Source organism: Triturus cristatus, chromosome 9 (assembly GCF_964204655.1).
Source record: "Triturus cristatus chromosome 9, aTriCri1.1, whole genome shotgun sequence".
In the NCBI taxonomy this organism is placed as follows: domain Eukaryota; kingdom Metazoa; phylum Chordata; class Amphibia; order Caudata; family Salamandridae; genus Triturus; species Triturus cristatus.
The window spans coordinates 789822670-789846401 of record NC_140592.1 but is presented as its reverse complement, the minus strand read 5'-3'; the positions used below and the strand labels follow the sequence as shown (position 1 = coordinate 789846401).

The window sequence follows — 23732 nt, the reverse complement described above, 5'->3', positions numbered from 1 at the left end:
TAGTGGGGTGGGAGGGCTGGAATGTGGTGGATTTTAGTGGATCAGATTGGGGTGAGTGGTTTGGATTGGGGTGGATTGGATTGAGTGGGGCGGATTGGTGTGGTGTGAGGAGGTAGATTGGCGTGGGGCTGATTGCAGTGGGGTGGATTGAGGTGTATACTGCACAGTTATGTGTTAAAGCATCATTTCAGAAATTACACATAGGACATAAACAATGTCGCTCTGCAATAACATAATCCTCATCTTTTGAGAAAAGCGCCCACGATCAAAAATAAAAGATAACATGATTGCAAAGTGAGAAAAGAAGGCTTGCCAAAATATAGGAAAGTTAACCATAGAAAATAAATCTTTCCACTTTTGTTTGTCCAGCTGGGCACATTTTTTGTCAGTCACATATATGCCTTTTGTTTACAGGGCACTAAAAGTTAAAACTAACAAAATAGTACCTCCATCACGTCAGGAGAAGCATATGGGTACTGATAAAGTTGAATCAATCAGTGCTTGGTCCCTGCTCCACAGAGAGGAATTGAAATTATGTTATTCCTGCCTTGGTAAATTACGAGGCTGTAATGAAGAGTGACACGCAAGCCTACAAATGGTAAGCAACAGGCAGGCTCCAAGCTAGAGCATGCTTTCGCAGGCTTGACTCTAAAAAAGCTGTTGACAGCTATTACAGGACTCGGGCACTTAGTCTCCAGTCCAGAACTTGGGGGATGGGGGAGATATAAGCCAACAGGGTACCCTGCCCCCCCCCCCCCTCCAACACCCTTGGGATGGGACGACTGAAAGGGACAGCCCTCTAAAGCCAGAATTTAGATGGGGGAAAAAAAGTTTCAGCCTTGATCCCGTTGGACTCCTAAGGGATCGGCAAGAAGATGGCAGCCGGGGTTGCCCGCATTGTGTAATTAGGGGAAGGAAGGGGCAGGCGCCCCACCCCCTTGAGCCGTATTCGGCCTCTAGGGAACTCATCCCCCGGTACCCTATTTATTTATATCGGAAGGGGGGGGGTCATGAGGTCCCCCTCCCTGGGCAGCAGTCGGCCCCAGGGACTCCCTCCCCTGGCCCGAATCAAAGATTTGTAAGGTGTTCAATACCTCTACACACATATGATGCATTAAAAGCACATGTGTTTTGTAAACACTTACACCCTTTAGCTGGATGTAGCCTGTACAAAAACACATACAAAAGTAATATGGTAGTTACCCACCACTATGTAAACTAGAAAATACACTAGCACACTCACTTGGGGATGTCATTCATGATGCCATCAATTATGTCATTTGAGATGTCACCAGTGATGTCATAAATGATGTCACAGAGCACGTCATGAGTGAAGTAATATGTGAAGTCATAAGCAGAGCATGGTGGGGCTTTTCGTTTGTTTAAAAAGTTAATGTTATCACAGACATTCATCTAACTATAAAGTTACTTTAACTTTTGTATTTTCAGTAAATATATATATAAAAGATAGAAGTGACTCAAACAGATAGACTCACAAAAGAACAAAAATATATTTCCACTATAACGTTTTGGCTTCCACCTCCCTCAGGTAGTACAAGGCTGTTCGCTCAGTGGTTGCACAGCTGTTATATGGTGGTTAAGATTTTCTTGTGGGTGATCATACAGTAACTTTTATGTCACTGGTGCATGTGCAGTAATCTTTTTGAATGTGCATAATGACATCTGAATGTTGCTTTTATGCACAATTAAGAAATAGAGCATAAATATGCTGTCATGTGAACGATAATATACCATTAAACCACCATGCGCACATCATGGATCCAAGCCACATAGTTATCAGAGCACTGATGCCTCAGCAGCATGTCCATATCAAGTTATGATTACGTTTCCATATACGTCAATAGCACACATTGGGCACCCTGGCACGCACGACCAGAGAACAACATGTATCTAGGCAAATTGGTGGCCAAGCGTTGACATCTCCAAAAGAACACCCAGATCCTCTCACCAACTATATATAAGGCAGCTTTGGATCCTAGCAGCAGATTTTGACATTGTTGTGACGCATCATGAGATTAAGGTGTTAAATAACGTTGTCCCTTTCTTACAGTGACTCAATTTTATGCAGACATTAAAGTGCTGTTTCTAGCCACTTTAGTTTGACCTTTATGGAGAACAGCAACAAAGTTTCACCTTTCAACAGATACAGGACATAAAGACAACAGATGGGATTTGCAGTTTGGCATTAAAAATGAAATGAGGCTATTTGAATGTAAAATTGTGATGCATTTGTAAAACAGGAATATCGTTAAGGATATAACACTGCTTTAAAGACACATTTGCTGCTCTTTTTCTCTTTTTTTTTTGTACACGTTTTCATGTCTGAATTGACAACGCAGCTGCCAAACAGACCTTTTACTTACAATATATTTACAATTGGTAGGTGGGACTAACCACTTCAACCATTCAGGGTTTTTTTTACGGCCTCTTATAGCCGGTCTGCTCCTGAAGTATCCCTCCTGTGTGCCACTTCGTTCCTCATTGTGCCCCTCCCGCTTTCCCCTATGCGCGCATTGTTCCCCCACCTGCCACCTTCTTATATTTCTCCCCCTTCTCAGCATCCTTCCCCTGTGTGCTCTGTTCTCCATCCCTGCTCTTCATCCTCTCATGACTCTCCAGCTGCTACCATCTTGCTCTGTGCGATCTTTGTTCCACTGCCCCACAAACTCAGGTTACCCCAGCCTGCCCTTTTGTCTCCCGCTGCTTCTCATAAGGGCTAATGGAGTGTAAAAGTTAAATAACGGTTGCCTCTATCAATTCTCACCGTCAAAGAAGATTTACGATAAATACATTTTTGATGAAATAGTGTAAAATCTTTGAAACAAAAACGTGAGATTTCATACTGCTTCACGAAAGCATGCAGGAGTGTTTTGAAACATGTGAAAACGTAATGAGAGAGAGAAACTGATATTATTTACCTATGCATGTAATCACGTGGTGTGAGAAACTAAACTTAATTAACATAGAAAATGTGCAGACAATTACTTTTATTGGTGTCAAAATGAAACAATGTCTACATAATAAAATACCTGAAATTATTAAAATGCTTAATTTAGCAATGACAGATAGTATGAAAGCTTGCAGCTCATTCTAGTATTGAGTTATAAAAACATGTACTTTAGAATGGAAACGTAAATATTTTGTTTTGAAAATTATAAACATGCAAATACTTTTTGGTAGTGCCTAATATTGACATATAACTTCTAGAAAAAGAATAATGATGATTGAATTAACTAAGAAAATTGAAATACTTATACTAATGTTAGTTTATATTAATCATAACGTGGTAATGATTCAGCAAATTTTCATGTAGGCCTCAGATGCTTTTCTTTCCTTGTACGAAAAACAGAATCTAGCTGAAGTAGCCAGTTTAACGCTGCGAGAACTGTTTGTGAAGTTTCATTTTTTGTACTCTAAGACAAAGAACTTTCTTTTGATTCAGCAACACTTTTGACAGAAATGTATCGATAAAATTGCAAACCAAGAGAGCGCGTCTGGGAACGGACGAATAGTGAACAAAGTGAATCTTCTTACTTCCGAGGAAAGGATGGAAATATGAAATAATTGAATTTGATGATTTTGCAAAAGGAATACTTAATGCTTCCAGGTTTTTAGTGAGGTATTGATCACACCAATCAACAGCCCACCGTGGATGACCAATGGTAATCATATGGGGGACAAGAACGGATACTTTGTGGGTGTAAAACTTTTGGAAGTATAATTGCTTCTTAGAGGAGTCGTCGGGCTGGCTGTCATTATCTATTTTTCTGCCTGGCATGCTGTCGGACTGAACTCTGATTTCTCTTTAGTGCCAAACCCATTTGAACTGAACTTTCCTGAACTGACTCGAACCTGTACTTACCGGCTGGTAAAATGTGGAGGTGATAACACTTCGGCTGAAGGGTTTAGTGACTCTTTCCTGTGGCACGTTCAACTTCGACTCTGCATTATTTGGTTTGTATGAACTAAATGCTGAATCCCGATTTCCCCCATGTTTCTCCCTCATTTCCTTTCTAGGCAACCAGAAAATGTTTTACTTATTTGAATCTGTATGACATTGTGTGGGTAATTTACTAATCAACTGTTATTAAATCTGATTACGAAATACTATTTCTTGTTTCATGACAATTCAAATTGAGGCCTTAGATAAATGATTTACACATGAACAAACTTTATGGTATTTGAGTCATTCTTGGAGTGAACCTCATGATTTTATGAGTTATATTTGTTGGTGACAAAAGTGAATTGGAGATGGAAATTAGCATGTTTTTAGCATTTCCTATTCCAGGTCCTCATAAGGAATTGCCTCACGTTCTCTGAATATCCAAGTCCCTGTTAGTTCACATAAAAGATCCATTGGAGGAACAGTGACTGAAGTAGGTTATGTTATGGGCCCAGTGAGTGAAAATGATCAGATTGGTAATTTAGTAGTGATGAGAATTTTTGCCCAATCTTCTGCTGCATCAAGGCCAAGTTTATTTTATACGTTTCACAGAAACGAACGGCAAGCTATACTGAAGGCTCCCTTTGTCTTCAAAGAGGTCCTTTTTAGGTCTCGCCTACGCAGTGCGCAAGCGCTGCTTTGGAGTGACCTCTTAGAATCACTCCGGGCTTTTGTGGAAACTCGTACATGCTCTGCACGGTTTCCAATGAGCCCTCGTGCATGCACGGCGTTTACCTTGCGGGAGCGAGCAGCGGCGCCATCTGTTTGCAATTATCGTGCCCGCCGCTGCTTGCTCCCGTAAGGTAAACGCTGTAGATGTACTTTCACTTTCGCGGCCGCGCTGGTCTTTCAGCTCTTTTCTGGTCCGGTGGTGAAGCGCCTGATCCAACAGCAGCACCCTGTACCTTCACTGGGGGGGGGGGCACCTCCTATTTCTTGATTGCTCCCTGTTAAAGCATATGTTTAATGCTACAATCGTTCCGTCCTCTTTTACCCGCCAGGCCCGCGAGGACACCACTGGTTTTATCTGGGGACAATAGCACAGCTCACACATACACTTTCAGCCCCCCCCTCTCTAGTTTTCTTATGCCACTGGAAGCTGAGTGTCGACAGGCCCCCCGGGAGGCATCCCCGCTCTCCTTCAGGGATCCCCTTAAGCAGGCAGTGTGATACGTCAGGAGCCGAGGAGGCCTCGCGCCTCTCAACACAAGTCACTTGTCTTAGAGATGTGACAAACGTGCCTTGGAAGAGGGCCTCCCCTCCAGAGTGACGCACCCGCTCCTTAGGGACTGGTTCCAATGAACACACAGTTCTGCACAAGCGTTTGCTCGGACGCTCATACAACAAAACGTTGCTTTTAATGCACAAGTATTTGAAAACTTCACTAGTGCAATTGCATAAGATATGTGGGCCTGGTGGAAAGTGTTATGGTGTTATGCATGTATGCCCAAGACAGCTTAGACCCACCCTATGACTTGGGCAGCTTTCACTCCTTGAAATGAATGCTCCGATTGCGAGGTTATGCACACAGCCATGACGAAGACACAAAGAGGAAAGCAGGCAGATTCTCTGGTACAAATGCATTCAGGTTACTGAATATGAAAGGCCAAGGCAGGTGACGTGGGCCAGTCTGTCTAATCCGGAAATGTCAGTGACTGCAATCTATGCAGTCATGACTGCAATCTATGCAGTCATGAAAGGAAGTTGTCCACCGTGTCCTGGATAAACAGCAGAAGAATGCAGCCCCAAGGTAAATTGAATGGGAAAAATCCTGACAGGCTAAGCCTTCTGTGGGGTGAGGCAGAGTCTAGCGCTTGGGGGAGTTTAATTCTGTTCTGACAAAAGTGTCGGTGGTAAGAGTGGATTAACATATAAATGAAAAATATTCTTTTGCTCAGCACCCACCCACCAGGGTCTGACAGAGGGATAGTCACAGCAGGCAAATCTCACACAGAAGACTTGGCAATACGTGGAGCATTCTTGGAATAGGGGCTAGGCTGGTTAACAGGTTTGGAACCAGCTTAGTGATGGGTGGAAAGAGTGACAGTGAATGGAATCCTTATGGTGAAATGGAAGTGACAAGTGAGGTGGTACTAGAGCCACTCATACTAGGATCCTGCAGTTAATATGCACAGGAAACCCATGGGTACTGGGCAGCCATTGTGATGATGCAACAAGGAAACTTGGAGCACTTTACATGGGCACCAGTTGCATTACACAAGGGCATATTTATTTTTTAAATCACGGGAGGTCAGGCTCGAACCTGTTCTCTCAGCTTGAAGGTTGGCTGCTCTAGCCTTACGCCACTTAATTGTGTGTTGTTTCTTCAGCTTTGTATCCCTACGATGCAGTTACATTATTTCTCCTGTCGCCAAAGAAACCTTGGAATTAAGTGACAACTTATTAACCATTTGAATACTTAACTTCTCTACAAAATAGCTTAAAAACATTGGCAAAGCCAATAGATCTGCCTAAAAACTTATAAGGTTCCAAAGGCAAGACCTATTGGCTATGCCAATGCTTGTTATTTCTGTGTCAAAAGAAAGCCAGTAAGCAAGAGACCACTAGTTACAGTCCTTCCTCTATAAGACATGAAACCTAAAGAAGGTCTATTATGAAGACTATTATCATTCAAACTTTATTTGTCAAAGAAATAAAAACATAACTATCAGTGCCAAGGGAGTCTTCAATACAGTGCACTCCTTTAGCTTATTTGTCTGCCATTAATGTGTATAATGTGCTAATGCGCATTTCCCTATTGGCATTGATAGGTTGTTCACGTAAAAATGTGTCAATCATGGCAATTTTGCTGCGGTTTTTGCTTCAACAACCTTAACACAGAGAAGAAGCATGACTCACATGGACTAGGGAAAAAATAAGGCTGGCGATTTGATGCACCAGTTTATAGCTATTCTTCCTGAGAAAAGTTAGACAGTACATGGATGGACAGGTTTGGCAGGCATACTAATTTTGCAGTTGTACATCATGGGCATGCAAACAATTCTGCAAAATGTGAATATCATATTTATGCATACATCAAAATCACAACTAAGCCTTCCTAACGCGAGCTGAGCTCCTGCACCCAAGTACAGTTTCTGTGCTTAAAAAGCATTGCAAAGCATAGACAACCGCTGAGGTACACTATAAGCCCAAGCAAAATGTATACTACATTTATCCACCCTCTGTGTCAATATGGTACAACAAATTGAAGGCCAGCAACAAATGGACGGCACAGTGCGATGTGCAGACCAGTGCAAACCCATGCTTAGCGGATACCAGTACTTTTCTTTGGCAAAACGAATGTAGGCAATGAAGAATATACAAGCAATACAACTAACTGGATAAAGAGCTAGATATAATTAACCAAAGTATTACCAATAAAAAGAATTGAAACCACTTCTCATTATACACAAACTATCATTGAACTACCAGAAAAGGAATCATCATGAAATTATGTGCAACACTTTATTAATGTGATAAACGTACCTAGGGAGTCGCAATGAGGAAGACAAAATATAGTTGGGTGGACTGCTAGAATTAATCTCAACCACTGATCTACTCTGGGCTCCAATCCAGTCCTTCATTTTGTCCACTATGCCACTTCAGACATGAACCAGCCCCATGCAAATACGCATTGGTAATTCTTCAACTGCAATAATCCAGCTCGAAAACCCAGGCCAGGTTCCCTCCCAGTGGCAACATAAGCAATGCCAATCCTTGGTTCGACACCCTAGGTGCAACAGGTAAGCCCAGATGTGGGTCCCATACTCACAGTGCCATGGAAGTTAGGGTCCATGCTACTGAGGAGGGCCACTTAGGCCACACCCAATCTAGGGTTGCTTGGGTTCCCACTCATTGGCTACCTGGCCTGGTAGTTGGTGCTGGACTGCTTCTAATGGTGCAGAACCAAAACTCATTTGCATATAGCTAGTTCATATTGTGATCACAAACAATGACGGACTGCGTTGTATTTACCAGTGACTGAGATTAATTCAAGCAATCCACCCATCACTTTTTTGTTTTCATCAAATTATCTCCCTTCAGAGCCATAACACAATACTTTCCTCTGTTGAAATATATGAAAGCAGCTTCCCGCTGTAAAGGCCTTACGGCCTCTTGCACTGGCCTCATTCTAATGGTGTGTTCCTCAAATAAGACTATACAGAAGAGGCTTTAAGGAGTCATGGTACCATAGGAAATGGTTAAATAAAGGCCCACCTTCTGAGCATATACTTTTCACCTGACCTGCACTAAACTCCTTCTAGAACGCAGTCGACTCTTCTATTCTAAACCTTAACACCGAAAACGAGAATTTCTGCTCCTATCATCTAAATTAATCTGCTGATAAACTAACATCTGGTTACCAAAATTAGCAACATAAGGCAACTGACTTCCGGGTCGCGCTGAGAGCGGCCCGGAGAAGGCTTCGAGAACAGCTCGGGCTCCAAGTGAGTCTTATTTAGTCTGTAAGCATTATTTTATTTAAATAGCTGGCCCAAACAGTGCTTTGTCCATAATAACTAAAATAGTCAATTCATCACCTTAAATGCAAACTAACGTTAGTCACATGTTAATGCTCATATTCAGAAGAGTAGAAAGAATACGGTTAGTGACGTTTATTTAAATAGGTGTAGCATTATATAATGTAAATACATTTTTGGTTTTAACTTAGATGACAATGGTACGATTTCTGGCCAAAGGTGATTACTGGGGAAAAAACAAGCATTGGCAAACCCAATGTTTCTACTATACAAAATCTATTAGCTTTGTCAATGTTTTTTTCCAAGTGAGAATGTTAGTTTTGGTGTGTGCTGTAGCCGCATCTGGTTGGATGTTTCAAACTCAGTGTTGCTGGCTTGCAACGGCATATGTGGATTGATTGGGAACAGCGGTTGGCAGCTGTTTTGCGGCAGTAGAAGCAGAGGTTGAGCGCACCACTGTCATGTATAAAGCAGAACAGGGGCACTATAGAAATGCCAGGACCTTAGACACCACCAAAGCGAGTGGGCGGTGGGTGTGCCAGTAATGCGGACATGGACGCATAGACGTACCCATGGTGATGCAGCGAGCAAGGGTAGTGGCTCTGTTCTGGGGAACAACATTATTATGTCTGCTATGCAGTTCTTTCAGAAAACTGACACTGGCTTCACAGCTGTGAACAGTTTATGTCTTTGAACGGTTAGTGCAAAAGCCCCAGGATATAGGTAGAGGCAGAGACCCAAGCAGTAATACACCTTCCGTTTGTGCACATTTTATTCAAGCATACAGTGATGTCATGTGAAGGGTGTGCATGTAAAAACACACATGTCCATCATGAGCCCACCCCAAGACATGCTGAAAGTGTGCATATAAACACAGCCATATCACATCGTCCGCATGCATTGAATACAATTGCTGCATGGACAGATACCAACGCCCTTTGTCTATGCGTTGTGAGGCCACGAAACACATGAATGGTATGTGTGAGAATCGAAAAAACATGCCTTCTAAGCACACAATGAAAATCAATGGGAGTGAGGTGGTTGAAGGAATGACAACCTATGAACAAAATGTGGGTGCTGAAAAAATCACGTTACTTCCCCGTGCCTACCAAAAACAAGCATTTGCAATGCTTAGGTCTCGCAGTTACACGAGTTAAAGCTATTGGCATTGTAAATGACAATACCTTTTATTTATGTTTTTAAAACGAAAACAGATATAAAAGGCATTGTTATTTGCAATGTCAATAGCTCAAACTCGCGTAAATGCAAGACCTATTGCATTGCAAATGCTTGTGTATATATGAATGTGACCTACAATTCCCACAATGACAAAAAAATGCTCTACTTAGACATTACAAAGTTTGTCAGCCATCCCAAAATGCAGCAAACCACTCAGCAGTGGAAAAATCGCTAATATTCTTAAAGTATGAACACATCATATCTGGCACTAAATAATTTGACCGCATCACCTCACTTCTTACCTCTCTAAATCGATACGACCAGAAATCTCACAGTACCTACAAAACGGTATGTCAAAGCATACACCTTGCCACCCAAAGGTACTGTGTACAAAAAAAAAAAAATCAACAACAAAAAAAGATCGAAATCTCTAGGTCAAACAGAGACCTTAGAAGAAATTCTCATTCATCTCCAAGTACCAACTTTTAAAAAGCCTTCAGTAAAAAAATATGCATTTCTGGAAATGCACTTATGATGTAGAATACACCACGAGTGAGATAAAACATGCTTCTTCCTTTTACATGTTATAAGACGACCATATAGAAGCATTGGCAAAATCAAAAGGTTTCTCCTGTAGGAGCTATTGGCTTTGCCAATGAATTTTAGCAATGTTGTACACCATCAGCAGAAAGCAGTTTTTGCCGATGCTGCACAGCATGTGCGAACAGAAAAAGGGCGCAATAACGCAACCACTACTGGCGGCCATGCAAGTCCAGAGTAATGATGTATGTATGTGCATGTATCACCAAGCACGTGCACGTCTACAAAATTATGTGACTGCTTTTTGTTTTATATTTACCGATCAAAGGGACCATTACATTTGTACTTAGAAGTCAGTAGCGCTAAGGGGTTTCTTGAAGACGTGCTGGACCAGGGTAAACCCAAAGTTCAGGCCGACCATGACGTGGGGCAGGCTGACTACAGGACTCACTAAGGTGGGGCTGGGAAAGCACCTTGGATGGAGTAAAGTGTCAACATCGAAGTCTCGATGCGGCAGCGCCGATCCGCGCCATCAATGAAGAAGCCCTTTACGATGTAGGCACTGGGTCGAAGGTGAGCTGTGATGTCCGTTGTCTTTGAGCCGCACAGTCCATCGATACAATGCTGTGGATTGGCTCCTGCATAGGCGCCGAAGGGCAAAGTGTCGATTCTGATCAGCACAAAGTCTCATTGCATCGATTTTGATGGAATTCCCATTTCAAGGGCCAAGGACTTGACTGGAACCACATTGCAGCACAAGTCTCACAGATGGCAGAGTCCAGGTGCTGTTGCAGGAAGTCATTGATGGCCCTTAGACTTTAGAACAGGGGCCAAGACAGCAAGCCCTTGGAGTCACTCTAGGTTCAAATGAGATGGGTCTAGTCCTTGTCCTCAGAAGGGCAGAGATCAGCAGGCAGCAGGGCAGCTCAGCAAAGTTGAAAGCAGTTCCTTCAGAGCAGCAGTTACAACAGTCAGACAGAGTGGCAATCCTTGTAGCACAGCAGTCCTTACTCCTGGCAGAGTTCTTTATAGGTCCAGTAGTGTACTGTCTTGGTAGAGTGAGAGCCACAGTACTTATATCCAAATGTGACTTTGAAGTGGAGGTGGCTTTAAAGTAGGCCCTTGAAGTGCACAGGTCCCCTTTCATTCCAGTCCTGACTACCAGTCTATCTGTGGGGGTCATCAGCGCTTTGTGTGGGAACAGGACACTGCCTATTCGTGTGTGTCAGCTCCCCCTCCCAGCCCAGGAAGGGCTATCAGAATGTAGAGGAGTTCTCAGTCACTCCCACCCTTCCTGTGTTTGTGGCTCTCTAGAGGGCATGTACAAAGTGTAGCTGTTGCCCATACCAGATGAGAATTGGAGACAGGTTGCATGGCACACAGAGCAGAGAAATGTCCACTTTCTAAAAGTAAACACAAGGAGATGATGGACGGAGCGCTGAAACTTTTCAGACACTCATCCCCAGTCACAGATCTGGGTTGGATCCATCATCGTAGTTTAGCTCACTTCGCCACCCCAGTTCAGACCCAGCCATATGCAAATCAGTATTGACTCTGCTCCTCATGGGAACAGGCCAACCCAAACTGCCAAGTCAGGTCTTCCATGGACCAGAAACAAGCATCCTGGGACTGGTCTCAGGGTAACACCACTCATCAGCCAGGCTAGCTTGAATGAAGTGGCAAAGTGAGCAAGGGACCCATGTCTGGGCATACCCTGCCACCTTAGGACAAAACAAACAAACACAAGGAGATGGACGGAGCACTAAAGATTTTCAGACACTCACCCCAAGTCACATATCTGGGTTGAATCCATCATCGTTCTTAAGCTCACTTCGTCACCTCAATTCAGACCCATCCATATGCAAATCAGTGTTGACCCTGTTCCTTATTGGAACAGTCCAGCTCAAACTGCCAAGCTAGGTTTTCCCTGGACGATGATGAATTCAACCCCGATCTATGAACATGAGGAATAGGGTCAATATTTATTTGCATATGGCTGAGCCTGAACTGGGGTGGTGAAGTGAGTTAAAGAATGATGATGGATTCAACCCAGATCTGTGACTGAGGGGTGAGTGTCTGAAAAGTTTCAGTGCTCAGTCCATCCTCTCCTTGTGTTCACTTCTTAAAAGTGGCATTTCTAAAACAGTAATGTTAAATCCAACGTTACCAGTAAGCAGGGTTTACCATTACCATTCCAAAGATCTGAAACATGATGCTGCTACTCCTTTCTAATTAGGAATTACAGCTTTAAAAAGTTTTAAGGAATTCACAATGCTAGCCTATGAGAGGAGTATGCCTCACAGTAGTGAAAAACTAATTTAGCTGTTTTTTACTACCAGGACAAGTAAAACTTAAAAGTACTTGTCGTACCTTTTAGTTACAAAGCACCCTGCCCTTAGGGCTACATGGAACCTACTTTAGGGGTGACTTGTGTGTGATAAAAGGGGAGTTTAAGGCTTGGCAAGTGGTTTAAAAGCTATGTTGAAGTGGGAATAAACTGCACACACAGGCCTTGCAATGGCAGGCACGGGAATAGGTTTAAAAGGCTGGTTGTGTGTGTGGCACAATTAGTGCTGCAAGCCCACTAGCAGCATTTAGATTACAGGCCCTGGGTATATGGTATACCTCTTTATAAGGGACTCATAAAGTAAACTAAATATGCCAATCATGTATACACTGTCACCATGTTTAGGGGAGAACCACATGCACATTAGAACTAGTCAGCAGTGCTCAGAGTCCTGAGGCCAACAAAAAGATAATGCAAAAAGAGGAGGTGAGCAGGCAAAAGGTTTAGGGGAAGATCACAGGTCTAACACAAATACTCTAAGCGTTTCCTTCTTTCTCTGCCCTAATCCTTTCCTCTATTCCCCCTTCTCTTCTAATACCGGTTTCCTTTTAACCCTTCTCTTTATCCGAGATTACACTTTACGCTCCAATTTCTCCAGTTAATCATTTTCCCATCAATTGTTAAAATCTTTGCCAGTTAAATATGGAGCAGTCTGTCCTTATTTCTACACTATTAAGTTGTATGAATTAAGTTCTTTGTAGACGAGTCTATGGCTCAACTGCTGTTAGTAATGTAAAGCACATTAAAACCTAAGCCTCAATTATGAGGATCCCAGATATTTTCAACAGCTCTGCGAAGAACAATTTGGGCAGGGATCCCAAGTACTAGTTGTCTGACATTTACAGCACGTAGACGTTACTAGGTGCAATACAGTCCACAATGCTGGATACATTTCTGCAAGTGAAGCCTGCCAAAATTTACCAGTGGGGAAAAAGGCCCAACAAATACTGAAATGTGTGCATTTTAGTGCAGTGACCAACAAAATACACATTTTATGCCTATTTTTTAACAAAACTCAGAAAAGATGCTATCAGTTCTGACTGATAAATTCCAAACTGGGCAGAGGTGGATTTTAAAAGATGTGATATTATGACATCCCAGATCAAGGAACTCTTAATCAAGGCCCTAGTTGGTGAAGCTACTCTATACAGAAACATGAATAATAAGCTGTCTCCATTTAACATGATATCAAAACATGCATGTAGTGCTATGTCATTCACACTGGAACCACCTCCATTGTTCACTCATATAAGTTTTTAATGCGCTCCTCTTTTCAAACAATGAAATACTAAAAAACTCTTCAAATAACTGTACACTTCACCAGCATGGACTCATGAACTCAGGATATACGAACCAGTGCTTGAAATGGGATGAAAAAGGCAAAAGGTCTCTATCCGGAGTTTTGCCAAACAAGGGAAACCATGAATCGGTTTCAAGCTCATTGCCTTAATTCAGGGTGTGGATTAAAACATGTAAACTACAATCCTGTTCTTCACACAGCGTGCTACCGGACCTGTATTTGGATACCTGTTTGTAAGTTTTCTGTTATTGCATCCAGACATGTCCTACAATAACCAACACATACACCTTAAGCAAGCCAGGCATACTGGCTTTTGTCAAAGCTGGTTAGCTTTTTTCGTTTATTATCTGTTTATTGAACACAAGCAAGCAAAAAATTACACATGTCGCAGAAAATGGAGGGCAAGGGTGGGGAAGCAACAAAAAGTGGGTCACAGAATAAGCAATCAGTACCAGGCCCCCACAAAGGGATAACTCCAGCTACATAGGATTCAAAACACAAATGTAATGAAGGCACAGCGACTTCCCAAACACAAGGGACCATACTAAAAAGAAAAAAGCCTTTGCCACGCCCGAGGGGGAAGCCATGGAAGGGGCCAGAAGGCAGAGGCCCAGCTAGAGTTCCATTGTCCAGTATGGGGATCACACAACAACACAGCCAATGAGTCAAACAGTTAGTCAAAACTAGCAAGGTCCAATCAAGGCGAGGTCCCCCCACACACTTGGAGAATACAATTCGTACTGCGACAATACCAATACACTTTGCTATGTATGAAACAAAAACCATCATATAACAATAAAAAGACAGAAAGAGAAACCTGAGAAAGATGAGGACAGAAAGAAGAAGAAGAGAACAGCGTAAGGTGCATCCCTCAAAGGGGGAGAGAGGGGAAAAGAGGACAGAAGAGGATGCGCCTGGGAGATGGGGAGGAGGGGAAAGAGCCAAGGCCCAGGGTGGAGTTCAGTAGTCGGAAGGCCTGAAGGGTCTGCCTAACAGACCAAGCAGATTACTTAGGGGAGACCAGTTTCATGCCACGAGAAAAGGGCTCCAGAGGATCTTCGAATAACTGTAGAGCCTGCAGTCTACGGGGCATCAGGCGGGAGTGTTCAGTTTTAGTGAGATAGTGTAAAAGTGGACGCCGGATGCGGTCGCAGCATGTGTCCTTGTGAGCGAGGCGGGCTGTAAGCAGTTCCAGTGACAGGACAGCCGAAGAAACCATGCACCTATAGGAGGAGGGTGGGGTCGCTTCCAACAGGAGGCAATGGACTGTCGCACCACTCCTAATAGATGGAGAATTAGATACCAGTGTGCCGAAGTCATGGCCTTCAGTGTGCCGGGCCGAATGCCCAGAATCGTGAAGGACGGGGTAGAAGGAACCGGAAAACCACCCCCTCTTTGATGTAACTGAGGACCTCCTTCCAAAACATGGTAAGACCCAGGCAAGACCACCAAATGTGCAGGAAATCCCCTCTATCAGTCTGACATCGCCAGCAAGTCGGAGGAGTGTTCGCGGGACCATCTGATGGAGACGGGTAGGGGTATAATACCAACGTGTCATCAGTTTATAGGCAGATTCGCGCTGGGAAATGCTACGGTATAGCTTAGGGATGTCTTTCCACAAGCGATCCCAGTCCTCCGGGGGGATGTCAGCAGCCAGATCAGAGGCCCAACGCGCCTGGTAGCCATGAAGCGGAAGCTGTGGAGAGTGTTGAAGGACAGAGTAGGTTTTGGAGATTAGGCCCCTAGACCCCTCGAATCTACGAACCAGGGACTTAAAGGGGGTGAGCTGTCGAGTCACCTCCCTGGAGTATACTGGGTAGACAGCCAATGACGCAATTGACAGTATTGCAGGCGCGCGTTATCTGTGTGATGGAAAAATTGTTTGCACTGATCAAAAAGGTGCGTAGGGCAGAGCCCTGAAAAAAAACTGGAGAAAACGCTGACCCTACATGGTCCAAGCCACAAAAGCCTGAGGCTGCAAAGCAGGGGGGAATGCAGAATTGCATGTTAGCGAGGTATTGGGGGAAGGGGAGGTCGTAAGGCCCTGGGAGAGCGCCATTTTCTCCCATATCTCCAAGACCGTTCTCGTCGGAGTCGCTAGGTAGACACTGCGAGGGCGTGCCTCACGCGAGAGCCAGGCTAAATCCCACAATGGTCTACAGGCCACTACACAGTCCATTTGGAACCAGTGTTTCTCGCTTTCAGGGATGATCCATTCCGATATAAACCGGAGATGGCAAGCCCAAAAATATTCCAGTAGATTGGGACAGGCCACTCCACCCAGAGATCTGGGGAGCATGAGTATTTTATGAGAGACGCGGGGGCGGGACTTCCCCCAAATGAACTTGGTAAAATCACGTTGTAAAGCCTGGATGTCAGTGTGCGAAATGGGAGTAGGAAGAGACTGGAACAGTAGGACTTTAGGGAGAAGGGACATTTTAACGGCATTAAGACGTCCCAGCCATGCCGGTGGGAGGCCTTCCCATCGACGCATTTCATCTCGGATAGATTTCCGGTATCTAGGCCAATTAGATGAGGACCGAGCCTAAGGAGTCAGATCCAGGCCCAAATAGCGAATCGACTCATCAGTCCACTGTACCGGGAGCAGGTCCCGCAAACCCTGGACCTCCGAGGCCGAAAGCGTGAGATTGAGAGCATGGGATTTCGCAAGATTAATCAGATAGCCTGAAGTGGCCTCAAAGGACCCCAAGAGTTCAACCACAGCAGGGAGAGGACAAGAGCAGGTCGTCGGCAAAGAGGGAAGCCTTATGTTCAGTACCCCCCATACGGATACCCCGTATATTCTGATTGTGGCGTATAGCAATAGCTAAGGGCTCGACGACAACTGCGAATAATAGAGGAGAAAGCGGGCACCCCTGACGAGTGCCTCGGTGGATAGAGATAGGAGCGGTGGTAGAACCGTTGAACAGAACGCGAGTGGTAGGTTTCTCAAAAAAGGCTATCAATTTAGAAATAAATCCCAGGTCCCAAGCAATGTTCTGGAGGACTGCCCGGAGGAAGTTCCAGTCCACGCGGTCAAACGCCTTCTCGGCGTCAAGGGAGGCCAGGCAGGCAGGGATATCTCTGATACGCGATTTTTCCACTAAGTGGGCAATCCGCCGTATGTTGTCTGCGACCTGATGGTGGCGGACAAACCCCACCTGATCGGAATCTATAAGGCCCGGAAGATGGCTTGGCGTCAGTATTTAACAGGGCAATGGGGCAGAAAGAAGCCGCCAGAGTCGGGTCCTTGTCAGGTTTGGGGACAATCACTATTTCTGCTTCGTTCATCGTAGGAGAGAGGCCCGTATGATCAGTAAAGCTGTTAAAGAGATGGAGCAGGTGATCTCGCAATTGCGGGTAGAAGACCCGATAAAATGTGACCGGCAGACTGTTGGGACCCGGGGTTTTACCCTTCGGGAGCTGTTTCAATGCCTTAGCAATTTCCTAAAGGGAGATAGGCTCATCGAGTAACTCCGTGAAGTAGGGATCAATAGGGTCCCAGGGACAAGAGTCAAGAAACGTCTCGACCGCCTCCGGTGGACAAGGATCATGGACATACAGATCAGTATAAAAGGCCATCAAGGTATGAGCCTTGTCCGCTTCCGAGATAGCCCAGGAACCATCGGGCCGCTTGAGCTTTGCAAAATGGGATCGGGCAGTCTAGATCCGCAGACGTCGTACTAAGCACACCCCAACCTTATCACCACCCACGTAAACTTTTGTTTAAGGTTAACAAGAAGCTGTTCGGCCTTAGTAGTGCGCTGTAAGCCCAGTTGACCGTGTAGGGTAGCTAGGCGCCGCTTGTCAGCAAGGGAGGGACAGACATGATCCTCACGCTCAAAGTCTTTAAAATCCCGGGAGAGGGTGGATTCAACCAGACGTGCCTCCATGGTCCAGGCAATAGAGATTGAGGTGATGACCCCCAGAACAGTAGCTTTGAAGGCATCCCAACGGACATCCTCGGGAGTATCAGAAAGAGAGTTGGCCACAAAGAAGGATTCAATCCCCTTACGAATGTCCACCACATCAACCGGGTCACGGAGGGCTTGGGGAGGCAGTCGCCACCGAAGGAGGGGATCGCCACGGGCAGAGGGAGATTGGAGCGTAAGCAGAACATGCGCGTGATCGGAAATGTAAATGTCCGAGATGTCCACGGTGCACAGCACGCGAGCCAAAGAAAGCTAAAGGAAAAAATAGTCAATACGCAGATAGGAGCGATGAACGTGAGAAAAAAAAAAAGAGTAATCTCGAGAGTCCGGGTGTAGGTATCTCCAGGCATCAACCAAACCAAAGTCAGTAATGGCATTCCTTAATGGCGCTGACATCGCCCCAGCAACATGGTGCGCCTGCGCAGTAAGATCCCGCTCAGGGTCCCAAACCAGGTTAAAGTCACCTCCAAGGACAACAGGGGTAGAGAAAGAGCGAAGTAGAGCCCCAAGCTGCTGGCACAAAAACACTTCCGGTTTCTGGTTGGGGGTGTATACATTAACAAAGGTATAATCACAAAGGTTTCCTTTGGACTCCACTAAGCAGCCAACCTAATATATTACGCCCAGTGGGAGTCATCCACCATCTCATTCAATCCAGTTCATCACAGTCAGGATAGGAGAATAGTTCTGTGCACCCAAAGCTACTAATGCATACAGGACTAATAGCAAAAAGTTAAAAGTTAAAAAGATTTTATTCAATCCAAACCATACATTGCTGAACAATAAATGACACTGTGTCATAAGATAAAAAACACAATAGTACAATTTCACTATAATTCATTTAAAAAAAATTCTCCTTAACAAGCATATCACACAGTATAAATTTTAAAATAAAAGCGAGAGTACAAAAGACAGACCAAACACTTTGTCTTAAATTGATCACATCTGTAATACTTATTTCTCAAACACTGAGACTGGGTGTTGTGTTCTGTTGACACTCAAGTTTCAGTAATGATACAGATTGTGGTCCTAATGGATCAAGCGTCGACGCGTTTCGGTGGAGAAATTATAATGCCACCTTTTTCAAGACCAATGTATTATTACTCTCAACAATTGATAAAAACGGGAACAATAAAATTGACCTCTTTAATCAAAGGTACAGGAGCCCCAACCCCAAAGCATGTCAACCTTAAGATACCACCCTCTATCATCGACCACACACTGGGAGGTCGCCGCTCGCCAGCCGGGTTAAAAGAAAATCGCCACACAACTAGTCTTGGACGGGGAGCATGCCCAGAATTGGGTGGGGTATTTGCGGTGAGACATAAGGCAGGTGTCAGAGGAAAGCAAATGGGTCTCCTGTAGGAAAACCACAGCAGGATCATGCTGGAGTAGATAGCGCAATACCTGCCGACGCTTGTTAGGAGAGTTGAGTCCCTTCACATTGAGAGAGAGGAATGTAACGGTGTGTGTCATGGTGTAAGAGAGTAAGGACAACACGCCCCAGCCACACCAGCAGATCTCAGAGCATACCAGACCCCGCACCCAATCGAGCACACCCCAAGAAAGCGAAGGGAGACAAACCCCAAGACCGGGAAACAAGCAGCCCCCCAGGGCCGCGCAGGGGAGGAAGAAAAACATGTTGTCAAGAACAGTGGCAAAGAGAGTGAATAAAGCACAAGAGCAAAGGGCCAGCCGACCCCACACAGTTGGCAATATCTCCTCCACCCACTCCCAGAGCAACACCACAACCCAGCCTCTGGCAAAGGCGCATCCGCAAAGAACCTGTAGAAGGGGAAACAGAAGGAAGAAGAAAGAAAAAAAGAGAGAGAATAAGGAAAAAACAGGCCAACTGGGCCAAGTCAAAGTAGAGCCTATTCGGAACAGCCCGGGCTCCCGAAGGTGGACTATTCCGGAGAAGTCACTCTCCTATAGGACTCTGGAGAGGGGGGTGGCAGACACACAGGAGGTGAAGAGTCTCCGCCGTCAGCATCCCGTGGAACAATGAAAAAAGCACAGCTTGATCCAGCCACCAGGCCCGGGCCTAGGGGCCCCCCGGAATGGGCCCGAGGTAGTAACACAGCCACGCACATCATAGTACAGAGGGCGACTAGTTTGTGAGAGACGGGGAGGCACTCAAGGAGCGAACTTGGTTGATGGCATCCTGCTTGGCTTGTGACGATTCAAGTTATTTCGAGAGGCGTCTGGAACGAGGAGGAGGGACAGTGGACCATTCCGGCCAGAGTGGGCCCGCAGGGTGTGTGCGAGAGGATCGGAGGTCGTCACTGTCAGAGTCTACAGGGAGGTGGAGGAGACGCTGTGCCTCATGTAGAGGACAACTCGCCGTCTACCCTATCAGGTAAACATCAAAGCAAAGGGATGGCCCCATTGATATTTAATCTCAAGGTCCCGCAATTCATCGGTCACAGGCTTGAAGTCCTTCCTCCGGCGATGCGTAGAAGGTGCAAGGTCTTGAAAGATTTATATGGACAGCCCATTGTAGGAGACCGCTTGAACTCCCTGCACCTTTTGAAGGATGGCTTCTTTGTCCACAAAGAAGTGGACTCTCGTGATGATGTCCGGGACAAAGTTAGGGCAGTTGCGGTGGCCAGGCGCCCGATGCGCTCTATCCAGCAAGGGCAGCGAGGTGCCCTCACCCTCGCGAATGGCATGTAGAAGGTCCGCCATGTACGACAAGATGTCTTTCCCTTACGTTCCCAATGGGACACCTCGGATGTGAAGGTTGTTCCGTCTACTGCAGTTTTCCAGATCCTCCTGCTTCAACTGTAGGGTGATATTTTGGTCTTCCAGTTCGTTTACCTTCTTCCAGAGGCCATCAATATCCTCCGTCCTTGCGTCCATTGTCTGTTCAAGACCATCAACCCTGTCCCCAATCTCAGCGACCTCCCTGAGGATATCCTGTAAACCGGCCTTAAAGTCATGCCGAAGGGAGCCAATTTCAGTCTTGATTTCCTGCAAGAAGGACGACATGTAGGTCTGGGTGATTGGCACCCCAGAGGCGGACGAACCAGAGGGCGTTAAAGAAGTAGTAGGGTCCTCCTGTGTATGAGAGGGCATCTTGGACCACAGGGAGGTCACCGGATTCTCGCGGGAAGCCGCAGAGTCGGCCTCTTTATTACCTCTATGCTTAGAAGGCATATGTGCGAAGACCAGGAACGACAAGGTTCCAGAGTAAGAAGAACCAGAGCACTCCTGCCGGTGGCAGAACCGGGGAGGGGTAATAGCGAGATAGCAGAGGAGCAGAGGACCACTCAGCGTGAAGATGGCATGTCCTGTAGCACACAGGTCAGGTCACCAAGAGCTTCCGAGTGCGTGGGGTCGTCAACAGCAGGAGGGTAACAGGCAATCACACCCCTTCGGGCGGGAGAGGAGTGATCAGACAGCGGAGGGCCAACACACGCACCAACCAGCAGGGGCCCTACATAGGTTGTCACCACAACCCCATAGTACCAGCGTGGTCCCCCACCAAAGGACAGTCCAAGTAGGCCAGGTGGGGGGGCACACAAGCTGAAGGGGCAATGAAAGTCTCAGGGGCCCTCCCAAGGGCCTAGCAAGCAGTGAGGGAGCGTCCAAAGTAGAGCAGTCTCTCACGGTGTCCGGGAGACCCCAAGGCCCTCGCAGGCCAAAACTGCACCAGCACAGGACTCGGAAATCAGAAGGGTCGGGTCAGGCGATAACGGAAGGGCTCCCGCAGCGTGCGCGCCCACCTGGACCACGGCCTGAAGCCAAAGTCCCAGTAGATGGGTAGGAATGGTGGAGCAGGGGCCGGGAAATCGTAGGCCGAAGAAGGAGACAAAATGGCGGGTCTGGCCTTGAAGAGCCAGGCAAAGATCAATCGGAGCGGCCGCCCGCGTGTAAATTCTCCCCCCCGTCCCGGTACCTTCGCCGCCAGAGCGGTCAGTCGTGGTCCGATACACCCTCAGGACTCAGCTCCCACAGCTAGGCGTCCCGGGCAGCAGGGGGACTGCCGTCCGTCTCCGCAATCGCTGGGGACCCGCGAAGGCTCCAGCAGCAGCTCTAGGCCTTAAGCAGGTCGGTGGAGGTCAGGGCATCTAAGTCCTCTCCGCCGACACCAGCGCCACTCCACACCAACAGATGAGGCCACCAGGCGCCTGTGTAGTCGCAGCAGCGACCGGCGGCCAAAATGGCGGCAGGAGCGGGTCGGGCCGATCCCGGCCAAAAAGCTTGGTCTATACGGAGCCTCCGAGAGGCCCCCGCAGCACAAGGTGTCGCCAAGAAGTCCCCCACATACGTCCAGGCCTCTCGGACTACAAAGCGGGCCCGGTAACCAGGAGAAAGGCGATTGCGGGAGGCGACGGAACAGAGACTTGATGAAACACGTCTCACTCCATGCGCGCCCAAGCCACGCCCCAGCTTGTTAGCTTTAATCAGATAAAGAACAACGATGATTTTGATGTGAATAACTGGAACTGAAAATGTTTTAATTCTGAAAATATGACCAAGTGAAATAAGGATTACTAAATTATGTGTGAGGGGGTAATGGCCTTTGGATTGTCTCTTCACACCACTTTCTTCTGCAGTCTTAGCCACGTATGCCTTTTTTCTTCCCACCTCCATCTGCATATGTCACTCTCACCACAATTACAATCAGCACTATGCAGGCACTGATCTGTGATCACTGCAGAGAAGACTGGATGTGCATGTAGTCTGCAAACCTCTATGATCCACTGACAGGAAATGCAAGAAATACGCACTGCCTTCTGCTTCAACTTCAGAGGTCTCGATCTCAAGCTCTTTTGTGTTGCCTCAATCATACACTGTCATAAACACCCACTCACAACCTGAACTCACTCAGACACCTACTTTATCAACTCGTTTCACAGTATGAACTATACAAGTCATATGTTTCTTGGAAAAAACTACAAAAATAGAACAGCTGGGAAAAACAAATATGCTTATAGAATGCAAGCTGAAGCAAAACGTGAAAGTAAATAAGGACTGAATTACTGACATGGACTATCTTAAAGGTTTGTACAGACATTGTTGAGCAATCCAATCCGTGTTTTGTCAGTAAAGTTAAGGACATGAATAGGAAAGATCTCGATAGGCAGCCGTTTCAAAGTTGTTTTTTACACACTGCAGGGTCAGACACACGGCAGCACCTGCCCATATAAAGTTCTCATCCCAACCTTTCCAAACCGTCTTTCTGACGTTCACACTTTATCGAGTGTACTCACCACTATATCTCTGTCTGGATGCTGCCTTGGAGCCTGATCTTTCCTAAACACTTTATTTTACAGTTCGCATTTATATAATTGGAGTTTTCTTTAAGCGAAAATAGTTAGTAAAAATGTTATTACATTCAAAACGTGCAAAAGAGTAAAGTACTGCGAAGTGGTCTCTAACAGCCTATTTAAACCTCTGTTGTGAATTGAAAAAAAGTAACAAACAAGTAGTGTAGCCGTATTACTTAATTTCGTGAGTAAGCAACGTTACTAATAAAGAACTAATAAGCAAAAGTGTTTGGTAGCCAAACGTTTACAACAAAAAAGCACTAAATAAGAGAATACCAAACTTACATCTCCCAGCAGCAAAGGGGTGGATTCGTCTTCTTGGGTAGATACATAGTGGCCGAGGTCTGCGTTGATGACGTGCCAGTTAGAATCCATATTTCTAAATTATGAAGTAAATCTATCAAAGGGTGAAACTAAACTAAAGAAATCTATGAATACTGGACACAGTACCTAGTACCAGAGTCCCTTAAACGTAAACAGAGAGTTCTTAGTAGCTTCCAAAAACATTCCGCTGGCAATGTGACGACCTCTCCACAACTTGTCCAAACAGTCCATTATTTGAGACCGCATTCTGTTGTTGATTATTTCGGCATATTGTCCCTTTCTATTTTGTAAATAATTACGATAATCTGGCCAAAAGTTGAAGTACCCGGAAGCGCCAAACCAATCACGTGAGGGGTTGGCTGGACACTAATGCATCGATTGGCGATTGG

General features: G+C 45.7%; 1 protein-coding gene across 1 annotated transcript in view; it reads right to left on the bottom strand.

Moving 5' to 3' along the window:
• SLC38A6 (solute carrier family 38 member 6) overlaps positions 1 to 23726 on the bottom strand; it is a 393044-nt gene extending 369318 nt beyond the window's left edge. The window contains exon 1 of the mRNA XM_085626179.1: positions 23305 to 23726. Within this exon, the coding sequence (XP_085482305.1) occupies positions 23305 to 23394 (90 nt within the window). The 5' untranslated portion in view covers positions 23395 to 23726. The remainder of the gene's footprint in view (positions 1 to 23304) is intronic.
• Between the last annotated feature and the right edge of the window lie 6 nt (positions 23727 to 23732).